Source organism: Crocodylus porosus, unplaced genomic scaffold (assembly GCF_001723895.1).
Source record: "Crocodylus porosus isolate Cpor-Errol unplaced genomic scaffold, CroPor_comp1, whole genome shotgun sequence".
NCBI lineage: Eukaryota > Metazoa > Chordata > Crocodylia > Crocodylidae > Crocodylus > Crocodylus porosus.
The window spans coordinates 85,327,991-85,352,663 of NW_017728947.1; the positions used below are offsets into that span (position 1 = coordinate 85,327,991).

Genomic DNA, 24,673 nt, shown 5'->3' on the forward strand with positions numbered 1-24,673 from the left:
ATTTAAAAGTGGAAGTGAAGATGGCTGTTAGCATGCCAAAAAGATGTCACAAGGTGTAAACCAACTAAGAAATCCTGGTGAAGAATTATGGTACCTGCAAGGCAGACCAATTTTGATTTGACACCCCTGGTCCAGATAGCTAAAGCCAGGGAACAAATGTTTAAGTGACATTTTGCTGTCCCAAAGACAACACATTTACTGTGCTAAAGAAATGCAAATTGCAGTTGTCCTGTGCAACACCTACAGGGTTTTTAGGAGCATTTTTGTACTCTATGACTACACCAGACTAAGTGGTTGTTTGTATATTACAGAACCTCTCGCACTTTCATTTTGGCAGCAGCACTACCAGAGCCAGGTGTCTTACACAGACACAACAGAAGTCCTGCCACCAGAGTTACCTCAGCTCCCCCAGATATCTAAAGATCCACCAACAGAAGCTGTCTGTCAGCATAGCCAGGTCCTCTCAGGGGTTTGCACTGGCAGAATTACATTAGCTGCAGCTAGCTCTTGTCAACAGCTTAAGCCAATATAGCTCCACTGGCAAAACTAACATAAACAGGGTCTGATGTGGTTAGAGTGGGCAGCTTTATTGGTACAATGGAATGGATATCAATTTAAGTAAAGAATTCAGGACATTAACAAACTTGTATTCTAGAATATTAATTTTATGAAGATGGAACTGTCACACCAAGCTGGAGAGCCAGGTCAACTAGCGTGGCTTTCAGTAGTCACACATCATACAAGGCCTTTCACACTCTTAAGTTAGCATTGCTCAAGACTTACTATCTACAGAGGCAGCTAACCAAATCCTTCATTTTATCTACTTTATAGACTAAAAGGCAACTTCTATGCCTAGCTTAAGATCCCCAAATATTTTAGAAATTGGAGGAAGTCTCTGTAAATACCTCTAGAACTAAAACTCCAAGAGAAGGCAAGATATGAGTTATCCTTACAAGAGTTACTAAGTTGCTTTCAACTGTTTAGTCATTCCAGTATAATTTCTTTCATCATAACTTCACAGGACGTTGACTCTTCATGGCAGTGAGTCCCAGGGCTTTTCTCTGTCTTTTTTTCTTAAAGGACTGGAGCCTCAGTGGGCAGGGGAAGGGGGTGTCAGGGGGCTCATGCAGCATGGGGCAGTGGGAGGCAGCAGGGATCACCCCCAATCCCAGCAGCACCCAGTGAACACCAGGGCTTTAAAAAAAAAGAGCCAGGAGCCGAGGTGGGCAGAGAATAGCAGGGGTCTCCCTATGGTCCCCTCCCACACCCCTAATTACCAGCTCCAAGTCCAGCAGCAGCTTCCTGCTGCAGCCACCGGGGACTGCCCAAATCAAAGCTCTCCAAATCTTTTCCAAAGATTCGGAGAGCTTTAAAAATTGATTCAGACCTTTTACTTGGTCCCCTGATTCGATTCGGATTTGGCCACCAAATCAAATGATCAAGCGAAGCTTCACACAGTCCTAATAGTTAATTCTACACAACCAAGGAGTGTCATCACAAATGACAGATAACACATGTACATAAAAGTTAGCACATGCAGGGCTGCTTACAGAATCAAGACCTGGGTGGCCCAAGTTAGAGTGAATCAATGAAAAACCTAGGACTAAGAGTTCTTCTGATGTAATCCACCAGATGATATATCAACTAGAAAACAACACAGAAAATAGGGATACACTTAGCACTATGATTATTGAAATCATTTAATCAACTGGCATCTTGTAAGAGTGCTATAAAAGTGTTAAATAACATTTGCAAGATTTGACTGAAAACCATATAAACACACATATAATGCACTACACTGTTGTGCCATTAAAAATAATGGTAAATACCAAGATTCAGATTAGAGACGCACATCAGTTAAATATAAATATATACATTACCATAAATAGAAAATCTAAGATCTGAGAACGATAGGGCTCTGGGTAATTCACAAGAAGTCGAGAGGTGGCCTGAAAAAGAGAACAAGTACATAGAGGAGAAAAAAGATCATTTAGGGAGTGGGCCTGTTCTTTTGTTTTAAAATAAAATAATACCTAGTGAAGATTCTAGACACCTAAAACAACACCACAGTAAGATCCCACAAGGAATACTGGCAATTAAGCCTATTTCCAAGAGCTCAGCCTGCCAGCCACCTACACAAATGGTTTTCCACTCCAAGTCACCACAAATTATCATATTTGTAGCACAAGACATTCACAGCCTACTGTTGTTCAGCTGCCAGCAACAGCAGGATAGTATGAACTGGGATAGGATGTGGGGGTAGAGGGAAAAAAAAAAAAAGGCACATAGGGACAGCAGCCTTTACCCAGCCAAACAGTCACTCTAGTAGTGTTTGTCTTCCATGAAACAAAGCTCCTTTGGGTTTATGAGGAACAAAAGCTAGGGAAAGAAAGACACGTGCCCAATGATAAGCTCTGAATCAGCTGTATTTAGGTGCTGTGGCAGAGCTCAGCTAGTGGGTGTAGAGCAGGGCTCAGCTCACAGGAGTGGAGATCACCAAAATCTCACTGGATTCTTTGGGTACTCATTTCTAAGCAATTTAGCGGGACATCTTCAGGAATAAAAAAAAAGCTTAAGATAAAAGTTAATCCACAGTAGAACTGAGCTGGATTCCAAAGGAGTAGGAATCCTCCTTCGGAGTCTCCTATCTACCTACCCACCTCAGCTCCCCCCAAGCCGAGCAAGTCACACCCCCTACATCTTTCAGACCTTAGATCAGTGATTCTCAACCTTGGATCAGTGATTTTCAGACTTGAGATGGCTCTCAGAAAGTGTCCTATTCACTGTCACTTGGCCATCAACTCTGGGAAGAGTAAAACAGCAATTCTTCTGCAAGAGTGCAACAGGTTAGAGTGTTTTTAATGCCAGGGGTTCCTATTCAAAATCCTTGGGCTCATCTTGCAAGTCGTGTTTGCACACCTCATGGGACACCCCAGGCCACCCTTGACAGGACACCACAGCACCCCCAGGCACCTGGCCATGAATCCCTGGCTTCAAAAAGACACCAAAGCAACAGCACCGGCTGCTTCACACACTCCACATGGCTACAAGCAGCAGCCCAGAACTAAGCTCCCTCCACAGGGATACGGCTGCAGCCCCATTAGCGACCCAACACGATACCAGGCTATGCCCCAAGGTGAGCATCTCCCTGCCTTACCCAGCACCTCATTTCCCCGCCCGATGGGAACTCAAGTGGGGCTGCATGGCAGGAGTCAGCCACGGCTAGGACAATGACAAAGCAGCCGCTATTCCCGCCCCACCCCGCTCACCCCTCCGCCGCTCACGGCCCCGATGCCGTCGAACTCCCGGCCCAGCCCGTGCAAGTCGTCCAGCGGGTAGGCGGCTGCAGCGCGGGCGGAGCTCCGGCTGTGGCCGTGGCCGTGACTGCTACTGCGAGAGGCGTCGGCCTCCAGCAGGCCCGGGCACCAGACACAGCCCAGCAGCACCCAGCCCCACAGCAAGACCCCGGCCACACCCATCCCGCCAGCAGCGCTCGCAGCCATTACGACCCCGCAGTCCCCCGGCAGCCTACTTTTAAGCCATTGTCACGTGACAACGGCCCCCCCACAGGTCACCTGACTGGGGAGGCGCTTGGCGGCCAATCACCGCCGTCCCTCCTGAGGGCGGGGAGGCGAGAGAGACAGAGAGAGCGCGAGCGAGCTATAGAACAGTCACTGGCCTCGTAGGAAGGCGAATCAGGGAGGGTGAAGTCAGGAGCTACCATCTTGCGTAAGGGCACGGAACATTTCGAGGCAGCCGCGTTGGGCCCGGGCTGGGTCGGGAGAGCGAAGCCGCAGAGGAGCCATGTTGGGTGCTGGACGCCCGGGATACTGCGCACGCACAGGGCGAGGGTGGGGCGCGGGTTTCTGCTGCTGGGACCGTGGTTTTGTCCGGCCCCGAGAGCCCTGATGTGGCGGGGTATGTGACACTGTCTGGCCTCCGAACCCTGAATTCAGCTAGTTGGTCCTAGAGGCGCATCGCTAGGAAACGCTGGCCTCACCCATCGTTTCTGGACCATCCTGGAGCCAAACCAGCCCTGGTCACCACGTGCAGGGGATCCTGCCCACCACCCGCGCGGGTTGCCCCTTGCCTAGAGGGCAGGGAAGGGTCGTCCTTTATAGCCAAAGCAACCTAATGGCGAGGGCCTTGCTACACCTGGTGCAGAGACTTGCATGAGCCCTCGCACCTCAGGCCGGCAGGGGACTGAAAGGCTTCCCCTGCTCCCCCAGCCCCTTCTCCCACAAGAGGCTGAAGTTGCCTCCTTATTCCCCGTTTCTTGCTCCCAGTTCCTTTTTCAAAGCTGGTCCTTACCAGGGTTGCCAACTCCTACTGAAGCTACTCCAGGTTTTTTTCCCAACATGGCATAATGTCATTAATTTCACTGTTCAACCTGTTCACAGGATCAATCCCCCAGATTGCTTTCACTAGTCACCGGGATCAATGCTGATTTCGGTAGACCCCCAGCCAGTCCAGGAGGGTTGGCAACCCTAAACCCCAGCTCCTTATTCAGGCCCTGGGGCCTGTCAGTAGGCAATCTGGCATGCAAAAGCCAAGCTTTGGGTCAGGCTGGTAGACACTAAATCCCATTTTCCTTTTAACCTGGCCCTCGCTTTACACTCTCACACCTGCCTTTTACATTGTGCACTTTGACATCAAACCATATAACCCAAGACTACACACAGTGAAAACAGGCGCCAGTAGCCCTTCCTACCCTCTGCATACCAATGTAGATAAGAGAATGCAGATAAGGAATATACAAAGTTTTCAATAAGGAACATAACCTTAGTCAAATATGCAGAACGTAATCAGGGATGCACAGGATTTTTTGGAATACATATCACTTTGAGCATGGAACCTACTTAAATGATGGGACATAGCAGTAACTGACTTCTTGATTCAGGTTTAAACTATGTTAAAACCATGTAAAAACTATGTTAAAAAGTATACATATTTTTCTCTTTTTTTCTTATTAAATATGCAAGTCTTCTCAGACAGAAATATAAGCCAATATGAGGATTTTTGGTTAAGCAGTCACCTGTCTTGTCTTTTCACTATGAATGTGTAAAGTTATTTATTTGGAATTATTTTGTTCTACTTTATGTCTGCATTTTATTTATTTATTATTTATTAAGGTAAAATAAAGCACATTTATTTAAATTGCTTTCTGACAGGAAATACCACATTATATAATGTTCTTTCCTTGATTTTTTCCCATGGAAACACACTGATTTTTCCAAAATTAACTTTTTATTACTGTATTTACTTGAATCCAACATGAGTTTTTTACCCTTGTTCAACATGGGGAAAAAGATGCCTCATCTTGGATCTGAGTACCAGCACTTGTCTCCAGCTAGGTGTAGGATCAGACTGTAGTACAGGTCAGGGATCGGGTGGTGGATGGAGCAGCATCTTGCATGAGGATCAGCAACCAGTGCACATAAGGATCAGGTGGGGAATGGGGCAGTTGTGAGAATGGGGACTAAGCAACAGCATGTGATCATGACTGGGCAGGGGATGAAGAAACACTTATTTAAGGGAATGCAGAAACCAAGCTTTGGGTTGAGCAGGACTCTGCCCAGGCTTTTCTGGGGGAGTCCCTGGATAGCAGACATGTGTTGGGCAGACCCAAAAGGATTTCCACTCATAATCCCAGCGCTTGATACATTATATTATTTTACATTTTAATTGGCAAATATATGTTGTTGATGAAATCCTCACTCTTCAGCTTATGTAATTCATTACTAACAACCTGTAACTGTCTAAGTAGTAACTTTGAAAAAGGAACTGGGAATAAGGAACTGGAAACTGGGAATAAAGAACTCGGAATAAGGAACCAACTACAGCCTCATCCCCCTCCGCTTTTCTCCCCCCCTCCCTTCTTGTAGCTGCCAGGCTGTCTGTCCCAGGGGAGCAGGCAGGGAAAGGTTAACCTGCCTGCCCAGCAGCTGTTAGCAGGACAGTTGGGTAGGCTCAGCCAAATCCACCCACAAAGCAACAGCACAGCTAAGTAGACTTCCTTCCCTGCTCCTGACCCCGTGGGCAGCCATAAGTAAGCAGAAGGGGGTGGTAGTGAGTGCAGATGGGGAAAGGGGTCAGTGAGTCTAATCCAGGCCAGCTGGGGAGTAGCCTAGAGCAGCCTTCCTCAACCCATGGGTGGCAAGAATATATGAAAGGATCATGAACAAACTTTAAAAATGGATCAATAAACTTTAAACATGGATTCTCTTTTTAAAGAGTAAAATGTGGGAAACAATGGTTTTTCCCTTGCCGGCTGTTAGAATTCCAGCCTGCAAGGGGCTGCTTGGGAGGCACCCTGCCCCACACATTGGGGTCTGGGGGCAGGGATCAGCAAGTTTGGAGTCAGGACTAGTCATAGATCAGGGCAGGCAATTTTATTGTGAGCAGAAGGCTGCTTAACAAGTTTTGGTGAGCTGTCAGGGGCTGCATAGGTAGCCCCAACCCCCCTTGACAGTTGCCCCACACCCTGGTCGCCACATTAGGACCAGAAGTCCTGCCCCCTGCCCCTAACCATGGCATCAGAAGCCTCTCCCCTTGCTGCCCCCTCCCCCCAAATATTCCTTTTGGGAGCTGGGGCTTGCCATCTTAGAACCAGATAAAAACCAAAGCATACACTAGAAATCAAACACCTACTATAATATATTTTAATTTTATTACAAAAAATATTTGTCATGATTTGTGATTGTGTACAGTATATAGAAGGTACATAAATAACTAAATATAAATAGTACATAACTAAATATAAATACTTCAGACCTTATTCTTAAAGAGATCTTCCCAGAGCCACCCGTCCTAGCTTTCAAACAAGCACCAAACGTCGCTAACCTCATCACTAGAAGCTAACTTCCTCAGGCCCAAAACACACCAAATGGATCCAGACAATGCCAGGACAAGAAATGCAAAACCTGCCAACACATCTCCACCACCCCCACAATTACTACACCCCACAACAGAGCCATCAGCATTCCTGGATCTCTCCCCCATCACCCAGCCTGTCTCTCACCCATTCTTACATTTAGTCCTGTAAGATAGATCACTAATTGTATTTTACCAACTAGCTTTGCTCCTCGTAAAAATTTGGAATGTGTAAATGATGTAATTTCCTGACTAACATTTCCTGTTTGTTTCTTCCTTATTCTTTAAAACATCAGTGAACCTTTATTAATACCTATATTGTGTTTTGAAATCACATAATTAGCCTTCACATACCCTACTGAAATGAGTAAACCCATTTGCAAAAAACTTTTTATTTGCAGACCAGTAAGGATTTACATGACTTGCTCAAGCATCCAGAGTGAGTCAGTGGCAGGGCCAATTTCCTGGGCTCTGGTCCATGCTCAATAAAGTTGACTGTGCAGTCTCCTATAACTTAGTGCTTCTGTATGAAAACTAAAGTTTCTTAGAGATCTTGATTTGGGTTGGAAATCTTAGGCTTGGTGTCTGCTGGTAAATTATGTTTGTCTTTCTAAGTCTTTGTACATGCAGCCAGGAACATCTGACAGGGCCCCTTTATAAATTAAAAGCTAGAAAATAATGACACGTTTTAGACTTAAAATATGTTCTCTAGGTGTTTCCTATAATGGTGTTTTTTTCCACACAGTAAGGGCTTTTTTCAGGTTTTCTTTCTTAGTGCTAAGGCCCAGTCCAATGATGACAGCAACTCCAAGATGGATGGCAAATAGTTTGAGATACTAGATAAATTCAACACTCAAACAAGCCATTAAGAACTATGTCTGCATTTACCATGGATGAATTTGTTCCATATGGTCATCAAGTCACACTTTGCCCATTACTAGCTCTTTGAAGGTGAGCAAAATGCATGGATATGATAGTAACTACTACTTTCTCACTGCAAAATGGATACAGATATACCTCCACAGTCTTTATTCTTATTAGCCACTAAATCAAACAGGCAAATGAAGGTAAATAGTATGCCTGGGGCTAGGTCACATTTCTGTCAGTGAGGAGGATGCAAATTGGACCAAGACTTCTTCCAAAATAGAATCTAATCTGTTCTCCGCCATGGCTGCAGGAAAACTTGCCAAATACCATATTGTGGGTTAAGAACTGCACCCCAGCTTACATGCATTCTCCACCCTAAAATTGGTCAGTGATTTCAGATTTAATGTAATTGCCTAGTAACTGTAAACACTATGGATGAAACTTTTTTGTCTTGTCCTCTCTGCATAAAAAATACCCAAGTATTTAAATCAGATGTTTAAACAGAAAAAGCTGTCTGGCATTGTCTTTTGATTCAACAGAACCCACATTTTCTGTTTATCTTATTTTAGAGTTTTGAAATAAGCAATTCCACTTCAGTTCTCCTAGGCTGACGAACAGGCCAGATCTTTTTTTTTTTACATTTCTTACGGTGTAGCAATATCCCCCAAAAGCAGAAATGAATCATTCCCAACCAAGCCCAGTAATTATGAAAATCACTGCGTGTAAAAATAATTTGTCCAACTACCAATGAAAGATCTTCCAAATTTATTAGCCATGCCTAGTCTCATAGAGTCTAGGATAATTTGTTAAAAGATTCAGACCTGAACCTCTGCCATTAATTTTTTGGGAACAGGTCTAAACTTGATTATTGTATAAAAATTATATATATTATATATATATATTTCTACTCTTATGCTGTGGGTCCAGTCCTTTTGCCCTTACTCAGGCAGTACTCCCACTAAAAAAACTTGACTCTGCCAGTGTGGGAATATAAATACGAACTTTCAATCCTTATTTACAGATTTTGAAATTACTGTATTCTTGTTGGGTCATAGCTATCCTTAAGCTTCTACTGAAGCAAATTCTCATTAGATTCAATGTGCAATTTACTGGGAAAGGCAGGAATAAAAGCTGGTGAAAACAAGCAAGCACTCGGATTCTGACATATTTAAATAAAAGATGAAGTGCTATATCTGTGGCTTTCAGCTCTGCAAAACTTGTTAATTCCTATGTTAACCTCTACAGTGGGGAGTGTGGGGACTACAAAATACTTGTTAATCAAGTGCCGCTGTTGCTTAAACTCCTGTAAAGTTGTGATAGCAGCATCAAAAGGGCAAACGTTTGTCCATCTCCTTCTAGTCAAATTAAGATTAACAGGATTAGACATAAAATGAATTGTTATCTGAAAAGCAGGGCAAAAAGTATTCACCAAGTCTGGCAGACGGGGTTCATTGAGTAAATATGATATCTTTTATTAGACCAACTAAATTGTTGGAAATACAAAAATCTGAACATTTTACATGTAATTAACATTTTACACCCGGTCTGTTAATCTGCTTTCTCATTGGTGCATTTTTCACTGTATATTGCATTGTAGTTTCCTGTTTTTAGGTTCTTTTTGCTTTACCCATCTCCTTCCTCAAAACCAGCTACTGTTCATTGGCCTGAGGCATCACAGTAGAAACTGCAACGCTGGACTCAATGGCTCCTTAGGTAAGCTTAGCACATCCAAGAAAGCTGCAGGGATCTAACTCCTGCTTTAAAGCTCATGTTGACTCTCCCTTACTGTGATGCTGATAACATCATATAATATTGCTAAACAATGAAACAAAAAGGCATGGAGAAAGACTGTCGTACTACGTAACAGTTGTATAGGGCATGAAGCAGAAGGGCAAGTGGGTATTTCAGAAGGCTAAGAAGTGTAAAAACAGCATGCTCATCTGGTGGACTTGGTTTTCTACTCTTATAGAATTACCACATGAAATACTTCTAGTGTATTATGGAGGAGTGGAGAACTAATTAAAATATTTTCATAAGGATTTTCCAAAAAGGCTATAGTGTTTCTATAACTGTGATGTTGCCATGGGGCAATTATAAGTCAGCTGATTGTTGTTTTTCACTTTTTTTCTGCACAAAAAAGGGCATAGCTCTGAAGTAATCTTATAGTCCAAATCGCAAAGATTGTAAAAGCTACACAAGAGAAACACTGGAAAGATAAAATGAACTGAAAAGTAGTTTATTACATTTTTGTCATTATATACATGTTATTTTTCACAGTCTTTCTATATATGCACACAACCAAAAATATACTTTACTAAGGTATAGAAATGTAATTGTAACAGGCTGCATCCTCACAAATATATTTTGTGTTCTTTATGTATTAGCTGGGTAAAATAAATGCTGTTACTTAATTTATATGAACTATTCATCAAGATTATTTTAATGGTTTGTCAAATAGTTTGCTAAGCTCATTTTAGTTAACAAAAGATGGCATTCTTGTAGACTCATTTGGATCCCTATTGAAGATTCACTTAATTTGTGACAAGTCTGAGTAAAATGTGACAGCACAAAGAGGAAAGTGCTGTTCATTTTAAGTGTAGGTTTGTGGTAGATAGAAACCATGCTGCTTTGAAGAATGGTAAGTAAATAAGGTCATCATCATAAAAATTCCCATTCAGATCTGGATTTCAAATGCATCAAGGTTTGGAAATATTCAGACTTGAGCTTTGGATCAGTTCATCATCAATAAGATCCAGATACCTGAGGTGTTTCTTTCAGAGGGACTCATTTTGTGGCCATTTATAATTTTATATATGTGAATCACCCATTGACCATTCAAAATATGGGTATAGCAGGAGAAAGTTCAAGGTATCTTTTGCTTGTTTTTCTGATGTTTTGCTGTTGCACCACTGTAAGTGCAGCTTTCACTGACCTTCCAGTTTTTCCAACGCTGCTCTTTCCCCTTTGTCTTATCAACAAAGCTAAACACTTCACAAGCAGCTTAGCACACATAAGGCTGAAAACTGCCAGTAAGAAACATTATGTTAAGATCTTCTTGAATTTGGAAATGTAGGATTTATAGTGAAATGTGTCCTTTGCAGATGTTTCAAAAAAAGATTAAACTGGTTAACAGTGGTTAAAGCTGAATTTGTTGAATAAAACCCATTGTTCATAAGACAGAATCATTAGCCCGACTCTCCTTGGGCTTTACATAATTTCCAAAACAACAGTATTTCCCTGGCTGATAAAAGAAATCCCTTTTCAACTGAGGTGGGCAATCTGGCCCCTTCAGGAAAACTAATATAGAAAGCATTACTGGAACCTTCATTCTGTGATTGTTGTCAAATGAAAAAGGGCAATTTTGTGCTGATTCTTTTGTTTTCAAATTGCAACAAACAAAGAGAATCCATCAAGTCCTCTCTAAATAATGTTCTCTGGCTCTAGATTACAGTGCGTTTAGAACACAGATACTTCAGGAATGATTGTAATAGAGACACCATAGATAACATACACTTTTCTCCAGCAATGATTAAAAAGGCCCCTATCAGTTTCTTCACAATACCCTAGAACAGCATGCTCCAGCTGTGGGCCAGATGAGTGGCACAGGGCCAGTCCTTAGGCCAGATCGGGGCCATGTAGCCCCAGCCCTGCATGCCCAAATCAGCCTCAGCCCTGCACACCCAATCTACCATGCAGGGCCATGCTATCCGGTCCACCAGGCTCCTCATAGGTCCAGATATTTGGGAGCAGGGGAGTGGCAATTAACACTGCCACTGCTCCCCCAAGGCCAAATTTTAGGACCAAAGGGAGGGTAAGGGCGAGAGAACCCTGCAGAATAGATGCCATGGCTCCACAGGTTGGATCTGGCCCATGGGCTGGGGATTGAGTCCTAGAAGTGTGTAGTTTTCTAGTCCATCTCTCCAAATGTTGCCCTGGGTCATTACTGCATATTTTAAATTTCTGCAGTCAGGCAGCACAGGCTCTTGCAGAAGGTGGCTTTTGCCTCGCCATACCATGCCACAGCTGAGCAGAGGGGGGAAGTGGCAGTAGCCATGTACAAATGCACATCTGCCTCTGCACCCCCCTCCCCCTCTCCCCTGCCACCCCCCAACGGGAAATGTTGCTGAGCTCCTGTCTGTCTACACACTTCTGTTGTTTTGAAAATATTTCTGATTCAGAAATGAGAATAGAAACATGAGGGGCTAAACTGTACCCTCAGCCACACAAGTCTGAAACAGCTCCAGAATCTGTGCTTCCACAGCAGTACCCTACAGTTAGGATAGTTTTTGACTATCTAACAGTGGATAACAGAGCAATTGAAAACAGCCCAACCAATATATAGATATATTTAGCAGAACTTAACACTTTAACATAGGGGGCTTACAAGCTCCTGGGTAAGAGAATATAATAAAAAACTAGAATTAGCCATCCTACTAGAAGAAAGCTATGGGTCTATTTTCATTCATTCATGCAGAAAGGACTGGTCACTGGGTTATGAAACATACCAATCTGTGGAGATTCAGTTAAGAACTAACATTATAGACAAAGTCTTCCATTAGATGAACCAGGCAACTGCAGTAAAGTACAGAATATATGTGAGGGAAGAACTGGGTCTTCTGTGATTATATGGTCTGGGCCAATACCTAAAACACTTGCTGCAGATGAAGGTCCTTGGCTGACTTGCATATACTGTGGTGAAGGTCATTCACTCAGAGGTTTGTTCAGCTCCAGAGTGATATCCTTCTAATGGGCTTCCCCTACTGAGAGCACAAGCATAGCACCAATACATCATCAGGGACTAGAAATGAGTTATTCAGTGAACAGGAAACTGCCTCCAATAATAACCCCTATGTCTTCAACAAGAGCATGTACTCCTTGTAGCTGTCAATAGATACCAATCAAGAATAAAGTGGAGTGACCTATTAAAAATAGGGCATAAAGAACATCTGAGGAGGAGAATGCCACTTGGGCCCTTTGAATGTCTCCTTTATTGTTTCTGCATTAAAAGCTGTATTAAACTCACATATTTGCTGCATAAGTCACTTTACATATAAGAGTAAAGAAAGGTCCCTAACCCACAGAAACAAATACAATACTTAAGACAATGAATATAGCTTAGACTCCTAGCCAAGTGAATCAGGGAAATTTGAGGGAGCACTAAGTTCAACTAAGAGATTGGAAAGTGAAGATGGTGTTTGGCACGAAGAATTGGGAGGCAGGTCCAGAAGCAAGGAATGACAATAGATGAAGGCCAACAGAAAAGTGATTGTAAAAGAGAAGATACAAATTCAGCTTCAGCTTTTCTGCTTCAAGTAACACCATGTTACCTAAATGTAACAGTTCCCTACTATCCATGAAGTCTAACTAGCAAATCACATTGGAAAGGAGCCCCTTTGCCATTCCCACTAAATCTAGATTCCTGGTTTTAATTAGTGATGCACTCCAGCTTTCTTTTTAAAATATAATGTCCTCAGAGGCATAGCTGGACAAGGTTTTCTTATACGTTTTTCAAATGTATGCATGAATATACTGGCCCTAATAGCAAGGAACTATTAATCTTGATTTGAGTGAGACAACAGGATGGCTACATTTCCATAAAATGCCATTTCCTTTGTTTCTTTGCCTATATCTTCTTGAGAAAAGAAGTCTTCCCTGTGGTGAACACGTGTTGAATTGGAGACATATCTATGTAATAGTTTCTCTTTGATGACGCACAGACCACAGCCCACATATGCTAACTCCATGGAACATGGAATGAGATTGCTCATTCTAGTAGAAAATCCCCTTACCCCAACCTTCACTTAAACTTGATCCCTTTACATTTCTTTATAGTTATCTCATTTACCCTTTAGTGGTTCTGCCACCTTGTCCCTGCAGTACACTCATTTCATAAGCTCTCTTTTTGTAATTACAAAGACTAACCACAGATGAATTACAGACGCTTCATTCTTTGTATCAGAAAACCAGATGGCAACCAAAATGCCCCATTTGTACACCTGTTGAACTTCAGTTATCAAATCTGGGGGTAAGAGAACAATGAAAGCCAGAATTGTAGCATTACAGTCAAATGCCCACTTTGCTGTAACAAAGATAGAGAATGACTTCTTTTATGTAAGTGCTCTCTAACCCACTTACTCATTCACACTTCTGTAGGAAGATAGGACAAGGTTAGCATCCAAATTTGGGGCCATCTGAGTAAGATGTTCCCAAGCAATAGCTCCCCAACAAAGAGCTTTTCTTAAGGCTGTCATTCTGATTTTGCTTTCTGAGTTTTTTTGGCTCTCATTTTACCTGTGGTAGGCATGGACACCAAACTAGCAAACCTTTGTGGCAGGAAAACAAAAACCAGAATGCAAAAAGGGCCAGCATTCAAAACAGACATAAGCCTACATCATGAACCAGACAACCTATGTATAGTCAGTACAAAGTAGAAAAAAGGGGTTTTCGCCTGCTATTTTTCACATGCATGGTATGGCTTCTGGGAACATTCAGTAGTCCTTGGACTAAGCTAATGCTTATCCAGTTGTCTGAATCCAGCTCTTAGCTAAAACGGTAGTCAAACTATTTTCAAAAAGGAAATTTATGGTAGGGCCGAGGTCCAGTCAGTGGGGAACAGGGTGAGAGGATGGGTATGGATGACATTGGAATGGCTGACAAGATAAATGAGAAATATTAAGTGCCAATACCCATCAGCCTTAGGCTCTCCTCTTCTGTGCATGTGTGCCAGGATCTGGGAATATCTGAGGCCCTCTCCCACATCTCTTATAAGAGCTGAGAACTTGTGGAGCCCTATTTGAGCCCCTTCCCCAGTCTTCCCTTGGCAAAGCCAGGATATGGTTGTTTCCAGCCCCCTGTAGAGATGTGTCTTACTATCACTCTGCTCTTCCCCACATTAGCTGAGATCACACTGACCATATTCCTCTTGGAGGTTCTTGACAATGTAAGTCTACTTCACTGTCCCTGTGCATGTGTCAGGGTACACAGGGATGCTTCTTACATTCAAGAGTCATAGCTTGAGATGGGAGTGCTTCACAGTCACCCAAATTTATCTCTCTAAAAACCAGAAACTACAAAACTAAACTGTGGTGGAGAGGCTCTAGGATGCAGAAGATAGTGGAACCACGTGGAGAAGGAAAGAGGCATATACCCTCACCCACATGATTAAAATTACTGTAACCACTTTGTGATAAAACTGTCAAGACACCGAGGTCTAGATCATGACTTCTCCTATAAGTCCAGCTAGCAACTACACCCTCCAATTTAATGCACAACCATTTAATGCAATCACATGGCATCCTTGACCTCACAATTTCTTAGCTACAACTGCCTGAATGATCATTAATGTCTACAAACAACATTTGCCTTCTTGTTTGCAAAAGTAGGAAATTAAGTGAAAGAAAATAGTAATAGAGGTAGGATTTCCAAAAGGTTCAAGACCTAGCATGGTTGATTGGACAGAGCCATCTGGGGGTGTCAAACTGAATAAACAGCATCCACTTCGCTTAATGAGCCTTTCACAGGACAGAGGTGCTAGCCTTGGCACAGGAAACCAGGATAAAAACGCAAGAGCCATGATTCCACATAACTTCTATAAATATCAAAAATAACAAAGGGGATGAGTATGAAAGGAACACATTTTGACGAAACATAAATGTTTTAAATTTAACCTTCACTTATAAATGTTTTGATTAATGGGGAAGAGAGAGAAAAATCAGAAATGTTCAGGTTGAACTCTAGGTTGAGATTTAGATTTGGCAGATAGTCTCACCATATGCTAGGATATGTTAGGTCCTACCCAAAATGCTAGGATAATTTACAACACCTTTTCTAAAGCCCCAAATAGAACAATGAATGTTCCAGCCGCTCCGATCTTTCCCTTCCCATGTCCTGGTCAAAGTCTATGGTGGTGGTGATTTGTGAGATGAAGAGGGAGCAGAGGTGTTTCTGCTACCTCTGCCCAGGTGGCAATCTCTTTTAAGAGACTAAGTGTTGGAAAGATGATTTCATGAAGCTGTCACATTCTCACTAAACATGGCTAAGATATTAATAAAGATTGACTGCCTTAGAGAAGTGAGACTTTCCTCCAAGAGTTTTTTAAAAAAGGACAAGTGAGAAGTGAAGAAATTCATCTGAGCTGGACTTTCAGGATTGAATTCATGTTAGCAGCAAAAGGGAATACTATACATGGCATGGTACCAGGAACCACTTTAAATTACTCTTCTTGTTGCGTCTTTGGGTTAGTGGTGTAACTGGGGGAGGTAGTGGGGTGAGGGGGCAACCCGGACAGCAGCACCAAATGCTTCCTTTGGGGGGCCAGGAGGAACCAGAAAAATAACTGCAGATAGTGGCTGGGTAGATGGCCACCATTGGCTGTACAGCAGCCAATGCTTTCCTGTGTGCTGTGACTACCCGGGGCATGGAGATGCCCTGCTACACCTCTGCTTTAGATATAGATTTCATAGATTTTATAGACATTAGGGGCTGGAAGGGACCTTGTGAGATCATCAAGTCCAGCCCCCTCTGCCAAAGGCAGGAAGCCTGCAGGGACCAAATGATCCCAGCAAGATAAACATCCAAATGGTGGTGGACTACACCATGTCTACACCATGTCCCTGGTGCCTCTTGAGAAGCATCACTCTTGAGGATGCCCTACTCACCTGATTCTACTTGCAGGCACCAAACCTAGAAATGTAGCAGTGAAGCCATTTGGAGGGTACCTGTCATGCACACTGAAAACAAGTTCTTGAAAGTCACTGGGAGGACACCTCCACATGCTTCACCACATTTTTGGGTTTGGCACATGTAAATGGGAGTGTTTGGACAAGACATGCTCAAGATCATCCTTCATCAAGCATGTTAGAAGACAGTGTAAGAATAAAACTGCAGTTTCATCAGCAGTTTCTGTTTTGAGGTTACTACTGCATTCAGAGTCGACCTAATCCAGTGCCCACTGACAAACAGAAAGACATGTAGGCAACCTGGCAGAAAGGAATTCTTGGATCTGAATGAGTAAAATATTCTGGTGTTTAGAGTAGGGATTAGAAGCCTGTCCCATGCATAAAGATAGCATACCGTTTTATATTTTGAAATAGTTTTTTCAGGCTACTGGTGTTACAGAAGGAAAGAAATGATAACTCTACTACTATTTCTTTACATTGTTGCTTAAAAGGTACAACGTAGCTTTGAAGTGGCCAGGGAAAAATGCTTCCTGTGCAGAAAACCACTTTCCACCAGGGGGTGGAGCCTTCAGCCTCAGTTCCCAGTACCAGAGGAAGAAAGGTATGTTGAGTTTGATCTGAGGGTGGACAATGCACAAACATATGCTTTGAAGAGAAGAAAGAGAGGCCGTCAGAGAAAAGCTTCACTAGCATAAATTAGGGCAGTCTCTGTATAACTATAATTTATGCCAGAATTAGACAGCTCTAAATCACAAAGCCATGGCTATTGCCAGGGTGGAAAATCAAGATCCCCCCTTTAGTTCTGTATTGGTTGATATATCAGGCTAACTGAATGATAATCAAAAGACATTTAATTTTTTTTTCTTGTAACAGAAAGAAATTTCAGTGTTCTGGATGGAAGCTTTTTCTTTGGGTTCTGGAGAATTAGCAGAAGGTGACCCATGAGAGTGTTTCTTTTTCTGTACCCAGACTGGAATTAGCCCAAGGATTTTTCTCAGGAGAACAATGGATAATAATACTACATGCAGTATAAATGACCATGTGGATAAGTATTTGTTTCCTGTTGTTTACAGCATTGTGATTGTGATCGGTATTCCTGTCAATTGTATATCCCTCTATGTATCCTGCATGCAGATGAGGAAGAAAAATGAGTTAGCAATCTACCTCTTCAGTTTATCCCTGGCTGACCTCTTCTACTGTCTGATTCTACCTCTGTGGATCGACTACACATCAAGGGGAGACAACTGGCGGTTCTCTTCCTTGCTGTGCCAGATTTCTGCCTTCATTATACAAACAAATTTTTACACCAGTGCTGCTTTCCTCACCTGCATCTCTGCTGACAGGTACCTAGCCTTAGTTTACCCACTGAGGTTCCAACATCTGCGCTCAAGAAGATGCGCCTTGATCATCAGCATATTTTTTTGGGCTTTGGAAACCATCGTCAATTCCTCAGTTCTGACTCATAAAGAAACGTTCACTAACATTTGCACGTCTGGGAATCATACAATATGTTATGATAAATACCCCATGGAACTTTGGCAAATCAAATTAAACATATTCAGGATAATTACAGGATACACAATCCCTTTGACAATCATTCTGTTTTGCTACTACAAAATTTACCAAGTTGTAAGTCATAACCAAGCCACGGAGGACAGAGAAAAAAGGAAAATCAAGAAGCTGTTACTGAGCATCACTGTTACTTTCATTGGTTGCTTCACGCCCTACCATACTGTGCTGCTCATTCGCAGCATTGAAGATTCCCATCATATGTATGCGATTTACAGGATCATGCTGGCTTTAACAAGTTTGAACTGTATTACTGACCCAATTCTGTACTGCTTTGTAAGTGAATCTGGGAGGACAGATATCCTGAACTTGTTCAAATGCTGCTTTTCTATGCAGCACACTGAGTTAAGCCAGCCCAGAACGGTTGTTGAGTCTAGTACTATTTTCAAGAGCAGTAGACGAGAGACCAGTGGGGACCTTTGTGTGAAACTAAGCCACCTTTAAAAAGACCTGATATAATGAATTGTCAAAGCAAGGCTTGATAATGAATACAGAAAGGCCAAATTCTTCCCTCATTTACATCCACCAAACACCACTAAAACTGAATTAAACTATTCTGAGAAAAGTGAAATCAGCAGAGTTGCAGGGGTGTAGCTGAGGACAGTATTTTTTTTACACCTTTTCATATACAAGGAAGAAGGAAGAATGCATACTCTAGTGATTACAGGTGATAAACAGGAGCCAAATTCTCTCATGGGATTTAACAAAGAGACATTAAGTCACTGAAATCAATGGAAACTACACCTAGCCCAAGTGGACTGGTAAATCAGGCCTAGTATTATCTTTGATGGAATGTTTTTGGCCAACCTATGTAGCACACCTCTAGCTCGGGCTGTCTGATGGAGAACCACCAGGCAAAAGTTCTCTACCTACGGTGGTCTTCGACAGCTATATAGAAACATTTGTCAAAGCATATGTTTTTGCATTTAATTTACACATGTCCCTATCACATGCATCCTGGCAAACACCACTGGTTGTGCCTGTTCATATCATCCATGAATCGGATACTCAGACACTTTTCTAAATTAAAAAAAAAAAGATCCTCAATATTCTTGGTTGTAATGACCACATCTCAGTGGCCCTGTCTTTTGGCCTATTTTTTCTGCATTATATATTAGCATCTGTCCAACAAATTCTTATGTTCATTTATTTTTTCACATATGTATGTAGTTTGTATCATAGTTTAAGCACATATACACATAAAATACACACACACACACACACAAAACATTTAAAGTACAAAACAAACAACATAGGAAACTGCAGTGCAAGTATCACAAACCTAACCTCGGCACATAGCATGTTTAAAAAGCAGATGTTTAATTTCACCACCCTGGAATAATAAAGAAACCACTTCCACTGAATTTGAAGCAGTTTAGCGTACCAGTGCCTGTTGGCTCCTGAAAAGTTCCGTTCAGAGAAGTACAACACTATGAATAGTGCTGTACTTGGTATCTCAACACCTTTGTAAGATACCCTCAGAAAGAAAATCAGCCTAACTCTAAGACTTTAACTGGGAATACACGTTTGGCAGCAAAAAGTAGTTCTAGCCATCACAGCATAGATAAAATATTGGAATGGGATTCAAGAAATCCATTCCTAGCCTTCCAGTCTCTTGCTTAGGAAATCACTATGGACTAGATCCATTAAAGGATTTTTGCACCCGTAAGTCAAATGTGCATCACCCAACTATTAAGCAGCTATTCCCCTGAATACAAGCCAGAACCCAGTTTTAGGAGCTGAGGCTGTCTATGAAGTATGGGTGGAGTTAGGACACTTAGAATGGAGTCCAAGATAGATGCCAGAAAGAAGATTGAAGTCAGCACAGTCAGCAGGCAGCTGTATAGAGCTAGCCGGTAGTACTAGCTAGTCCCATATCTTAAACCCTGTCCTCTGCAGCTCAAATGCTTTATTCAGGGTTTCAAAGACATTGCCCCATCCTCTCCTGATAAGCACCTGCACCTTTTTTCTTTTCAAGGACAACTCCAAGCTTACTTCTTTACTCAAACAGAAATAAGAGGGCAGGTGAAAATAGTGCCTACTTTTTATATAGTAGCCAAGAAGTCAGTCACTTGCCCAGGAAATGAGAGACCTGAATTCCTTTCCCACCTCGTATTGAGAGGATTCAATCCCCTATCACCCAGGTTATGTTGTTGCCTATTCCAAGTGAGGGACTTTTCCACCAACCTACCTCACCTTGTGCCACAGTACAGAAAAGAATTCAAGATTGATTAGGCCAGAAAGAGAGAAAGCAAGAGTGAGCCTAGACACTTCCATTATATGAAAAGCAGACATTTCCTCCTCCAGCCACACTCTAACAAGGAAACAGGAACTGCAACTACATTTTATATGGACTCCGACCCTGCTGTTGTATGTAGGATGTGCCCAGATACTGCCTACCAGACCAAAGGGATTTAAGTGAAGGAACACTCATATTGACTGTGTAAGCAAGATATCAAGCTGCTCAGCCCAGCAGAACTAATCAACCCAGCTGAAGTGCCACACAGATGTGACTGGATTCCTTCTAGTTTAAGGACCCTTCCACACAGAACAGCTCAGCGTGTTTAAGGGCTTTCGTGCCAGGCATAGTACATTTACAATATAGACATTGCCAAAAATCTTTTTCTGGATGGCCCTAGTCTGGGATTAAGCACTGCGCATACAGACGTCAGTGTCGTAATGACTGGTTGCAGGAAATCTTCATATATTTTGCATGTAAGACCCATGGTAAATTATTTAATGTCTTCTTTCTATAAAATGGGGGAAGTGATACTGCTCCTACCTCCTTAAAGTATTTCACAATACTATGATGGCAAATAACAGTTCTATTGTATAAATGTTTTGTTTTAAAAAGCAGATGGGGAAAAATCAAAACAAAAAAAATACTTGTATTGGGGTCTGCACTTAGCTCAGTTTTGAGTAAGTGTACCTCCATTTCATTTAGTGGCATGAAAAGAGAATTACTTATACTGTGTCTAAATGAGGTCCTAAGTATTTATAAAGTTTTTACTTCCCCAGATGACAATCAAATAACTTAATCTAAAACTGCTCACATGATCCCATGTCTAATCTTGTTCAAGATTTCATTTTCTGAATCATCTTTCAAATTGTTTGAAGACACACCTGTGCTTACAATAGACATAGGATGTAGATTTCAAAGCAGTGTGAGGGAGCAAGAAGCACAACTCCCATTACATTTTAGTGAAATTTAGATGCCTGTTCTGTTGGGCTACTTTGAAAATCCCAGACATTATGCCTGAAATTACATTTCTATCGGGCTACAGGGAAGTTTTGAAGGTGTACAGCCAGCTACGTGTTGTACCTGGCATCATTTCTGTGTTTGTCTAATAATTTTTAGAAAACAAAAAATGTAATGTAAGAAAATATATTTTTGCTACATTTTTCAGTGTCTCGTCAAGTTTGTTCATCCCCATGATGGTGAGTTTGCCTGGAGAAGTGCCATATAGCAAAGAATGTTGCAAGTCCTGTGCTCAGCATATAATTGCAAGGGGTTATTTCACTGGTAGGTGCTGCATACAGAAATAACTGAATAAACATCTTCCTCTAGGATCGATGCTGCAATTCTTTTTACCAACACTGCCAGTTACTGTATTTTCTTGCATAAAATGCACCCCCAAATAAAACACACTTCTTGTTTCTGGAAGTCAGAATGGAGAAAAAAGATTTTTCAGAATAATGGCTGACTCCTGGAAGTGCCAGAGTGTCTAGGACATGTGGCATCAGGAACCTCCTGATATGTCTGACTACCTCCTGTAGTGGCCCCAGACCCTTGCAAAGGACAGTAGCAAGACTGTTAGTTCTTTATATAAGTTTCTGTAAATAAAGTGTTGTTTCTACATCATGAGCTTCATCAAGATACTACCAACAGTTTTCTTGCTCCTTTGGGCACGAGCTACAGTGCTCAGCCAACTGTGGATATGGCTGTGGGAGGGTTAATTCAAGATTCGGCCCTTTCAGTTTGCTGAGCAGACCCAGCAGCAGCCAATTTGGTAGCTGTAGGGCATGAACCATGTCTCCATTTCCAGTAAAAGAAACAGCTTTCCTGCTTAAAAACATGCACCCCAGTTTCAGGGTCTGATTGTGGGGAAAGAGGTACATGTTGTGTATGAGAAAACACAGTGCTATTTCATATTCTGCACTGAACTCCTGATGACACTACAGTCAAAGAACAAGGGCAGCTCCTTGAGAAGAATTTTCCCCTTAAGAAGGAAGTTCCTTTTTAAAAAGAAAATTAAAAACTCAGGTAAAAAAGCCTATTTAATTACAAGGTAGTAATGGGCTTCATAATATAATAATTGAGGAGCAAGGGCACAATAATAGCTGCCACCACATTGACCTGTTACACTTCTGACTGGGCTAAATACAGGATTATGAGCCAGGAATGCGTGATGTGTAATCCTGCCTTCCTTAGTGACTTGAATACAGCTTTAGCACATGTTGAATTGCTGCCACCAGGTAAACAAGGTAAGTCATTTACCCTCTCGTTATCTGAATGTCCTACTCTATGCAATAAAAACATTTAAAGCAACACGTGTGTGTTAAGAAATAGTTAGTTAATATTTGGACAGCTTTTCAAGATGGCAGTAATAGTACCCTTGTCATCATGATAACAGTGTAGTTGTTCTGTACATCAGAAGTTCAATGAGGGCAGGTTCATTGTTCCAACAGCCCAATTTCTCTTTAGTCATAGAAGCATAGAAAACTAGGGCTAGCAGGGGCTTTAGAAGTCATCTAATCCAGTCTCTGCTCTAGGTAGGATCATCAAGGCAGATGACAGAACAAGGAAGAATGGTCTCAAGGTACAGCAAGGGAAATTTAGATTGGATACAAGGAAAAACTCTCAAGAGGAAGGTAGCAAAGCACTAAAGCAGGTTACCCAGAGAGGTTGTGGAATCTCAGTCCTTGGAAGTTTTTAAGATCTAGCTAGACAAAGCCTTGGCTGGGATGATATAGCTGGGATGGTCCTGCTTTGAACAGAGGATTGGACTAGGTGACCTCCTGAGGTCCCTTCCAACCCTAATTTTCTATGATTCCATCTCTAGCTCAGTCATACTATATGTGAGCCTGTCTAGCCTACTGTAAACACAACTGCACAAACACCCTCTTGCTTAACTCCAGGCATAATCTTCTAGAACATCAAGAATGCTAGATGCTATCAATGTCCTACCACTTAAGGGACAAGAAGTAGATTGTTAAAATAGATTTGAGAGTGTAACAGGCCTAGCGCGCTGGAGCCTTTCTGTTGGTGGCTCTGCCTTCCTGTCTTGGGCTAACTGCCTGCTTACTCGCCTGCCATGCCTTGATCTTAATTGATTGAGTGATGTAATTAGCAGAAGGCTGCCCACTTTATATGCCCGGTGTCAGGGGGCGCTACCTGCGGCTCCTTTTCCTCCCCTACACCGCAGCCCAAGCCTTGCAGATGGTACTTGGCATGGTTTTCCCTATGCCTTGGCCTTCTTCTTTACTTCTGTGGCCCCTCTCTGCCCCCTCTCGCTCCGAGGCTACTCTCTGCCCCCTCCCGCTCCGGCGCTCCTCTCTGCCCTCTAGCTCGGGGCTTCTTACTGCCCCCTAGCTCCGAGGCTCCTCGCTGCCCCTCTGTCTCCGGGGCTTCTCACTACCCCTCTCGCTCCAGGGTTTCTCACTGCTGCCCCTTCTCGCTGCAGGGCTTCTCACTGCCCCCTAGCTCCAGGGCTCCAGGGCTGGGGCCAATGCGCCCCCAAACAATGCTGCGCCCTCTCCGGCACCAGGAAACCCCACGCTACCATGGCATCCCTATGAGGCCTCCTCCACCCCTAATAGCCTCACCCGGTCCTCCGGTTAAATAGTAAACACAAAACACAAAGCCCCTGGGCTATAACGTAAACTAAACCACCTGGTCAAAAATCCATGTTCTGTCCCTACCGGAAAAATACTTCAACTCAGCCGCAACCAGGGGATGCTCCTACAGTCTGTCTTCCCCTTTTCCGTGTGTACTGGCCAAGCTCCCCCCTCCTTGGCCGCTGGAGGGGAACTGCTCTCCTGGCCTCATGCTTGGGCTTAAGAAGGGGCCAAGCCCTGCCCCTTCCTGTCAGCTGACCCCCTTGGTTTCCCTGGCAACCAACACCCGTGCTGCCCTGGTGACTGGCAGTTGAGCCTCCCCCTTCTCAGCACTAGGGGTCTCTCCTGCCATTTCTGCTTTTAGGCACAGGGCACCCGCGTGCATTGCGACAGAGAGATTCAAGGAAGAGATGATCATGCTCCCCCATACTCTGTACACATCTGACCAAAAGGTTACATTTCTTCCTAAATGATCTCAATACCAAATAAAGATCTAATAAAGTGTGGCACCTTGGGGGATCCCTGACTAGCCACAGAGCTAGTTTCCCCACATGCCTCTGGGCATGCTGCCCACCTGTCTCTCCTGCCACACCTTATTAATTAAATGTGTTCTTAATTAAGGCAGGAGTGGGCCCCTGGCCCTTTTGACCCTTCCGGTCCTGACCCCAGCACTGGCCAGTCAAATCCCTCAGTTGGGTCTATGCCTTCTGCCTGCACTGAGGGATCAGAGTCCCTTATTCCCAGCTCAGGTGCTTCTTGAAGCGTGCCTGGCCCCACAGGGGTCACTCCCCCAGCAGGCTCAGGCACTTCCTGAAGCTTATCTGGCCTTCCCTGCTCTGATGGTATGA

The 24,673-nt window shown here is 42.9% G+C and overlaps 2 protein-coding genes across 5 annotated transcripts in view; one reads left to right on the forward strand and one right to left on the reverse strand.

Moving 5' to 3' along the window:
• Positions 1 to 3,517, reverse strand: part of GALC (galactosylceramidase) — a 70,555-nt gene extending 67,038 nt beyond the window's left edge. For all 3 annotated transcript variants that reach the window (XR_002104131.1, XM_019552376.1, XM_019552377.1), the window contains exons 1-2: positions 3,270 to 3,517; positions 1,881 to 1,949 (exon numbers count right to left, since the gene is read on the reverse strand). Coding sequence is in view for 2 of the 3 variants with exons in the window: in XM_019552376.1 (XP_019407921.1) it covers positions 1,881 to 1,949; positions 3,270 to 3,503 (303 nt within the window). In the remaining variant the exon portion in view is untranslated. The remainder of the gene's footprint in view (positions 1 to 1,880; positions 1,950 to 3,269) is intronic.
• Positions 3,518 to 9,373: 5,856 nt separating this feature from the next.
• Positions 9,374 to 19,521, forward strand: GPR65 (G protein-coupled receptor 65). 2 transcript variants are annotated; one of them, XR_002104132.1, is made up of 2 exons: positions 9,374 to 9,453; positions 11,711 to 11,927. XR_002104132.1 is itself a non-coding variant. In XM_019552378.1 (2 exons), the coding sequence occupies exon 2, from the start codon at positions 17,424 to 17,426 to the stop codon at positions 18,429 to 18,431; it is 1,008 nt and encodes a 335-aa protein (XP_019407923.1). In that variant the 5' UTR covers positions 9,374 to 9,453; positions 17,292 to 17,423; the 3' UTR covers positions 18,432 to 19,521. The 2 variants fall into 2 exon arrangements, 1 of the variants encoding a protein (XP_019407923.1); XM_019552378.1 differs by lacking the exon at positions 11,711 to 11,927 and adding an exon at positions 17,292 to 19,521.
• Positions 19,522 to 24,673: the final 5,152 nt, after the last annotated feature.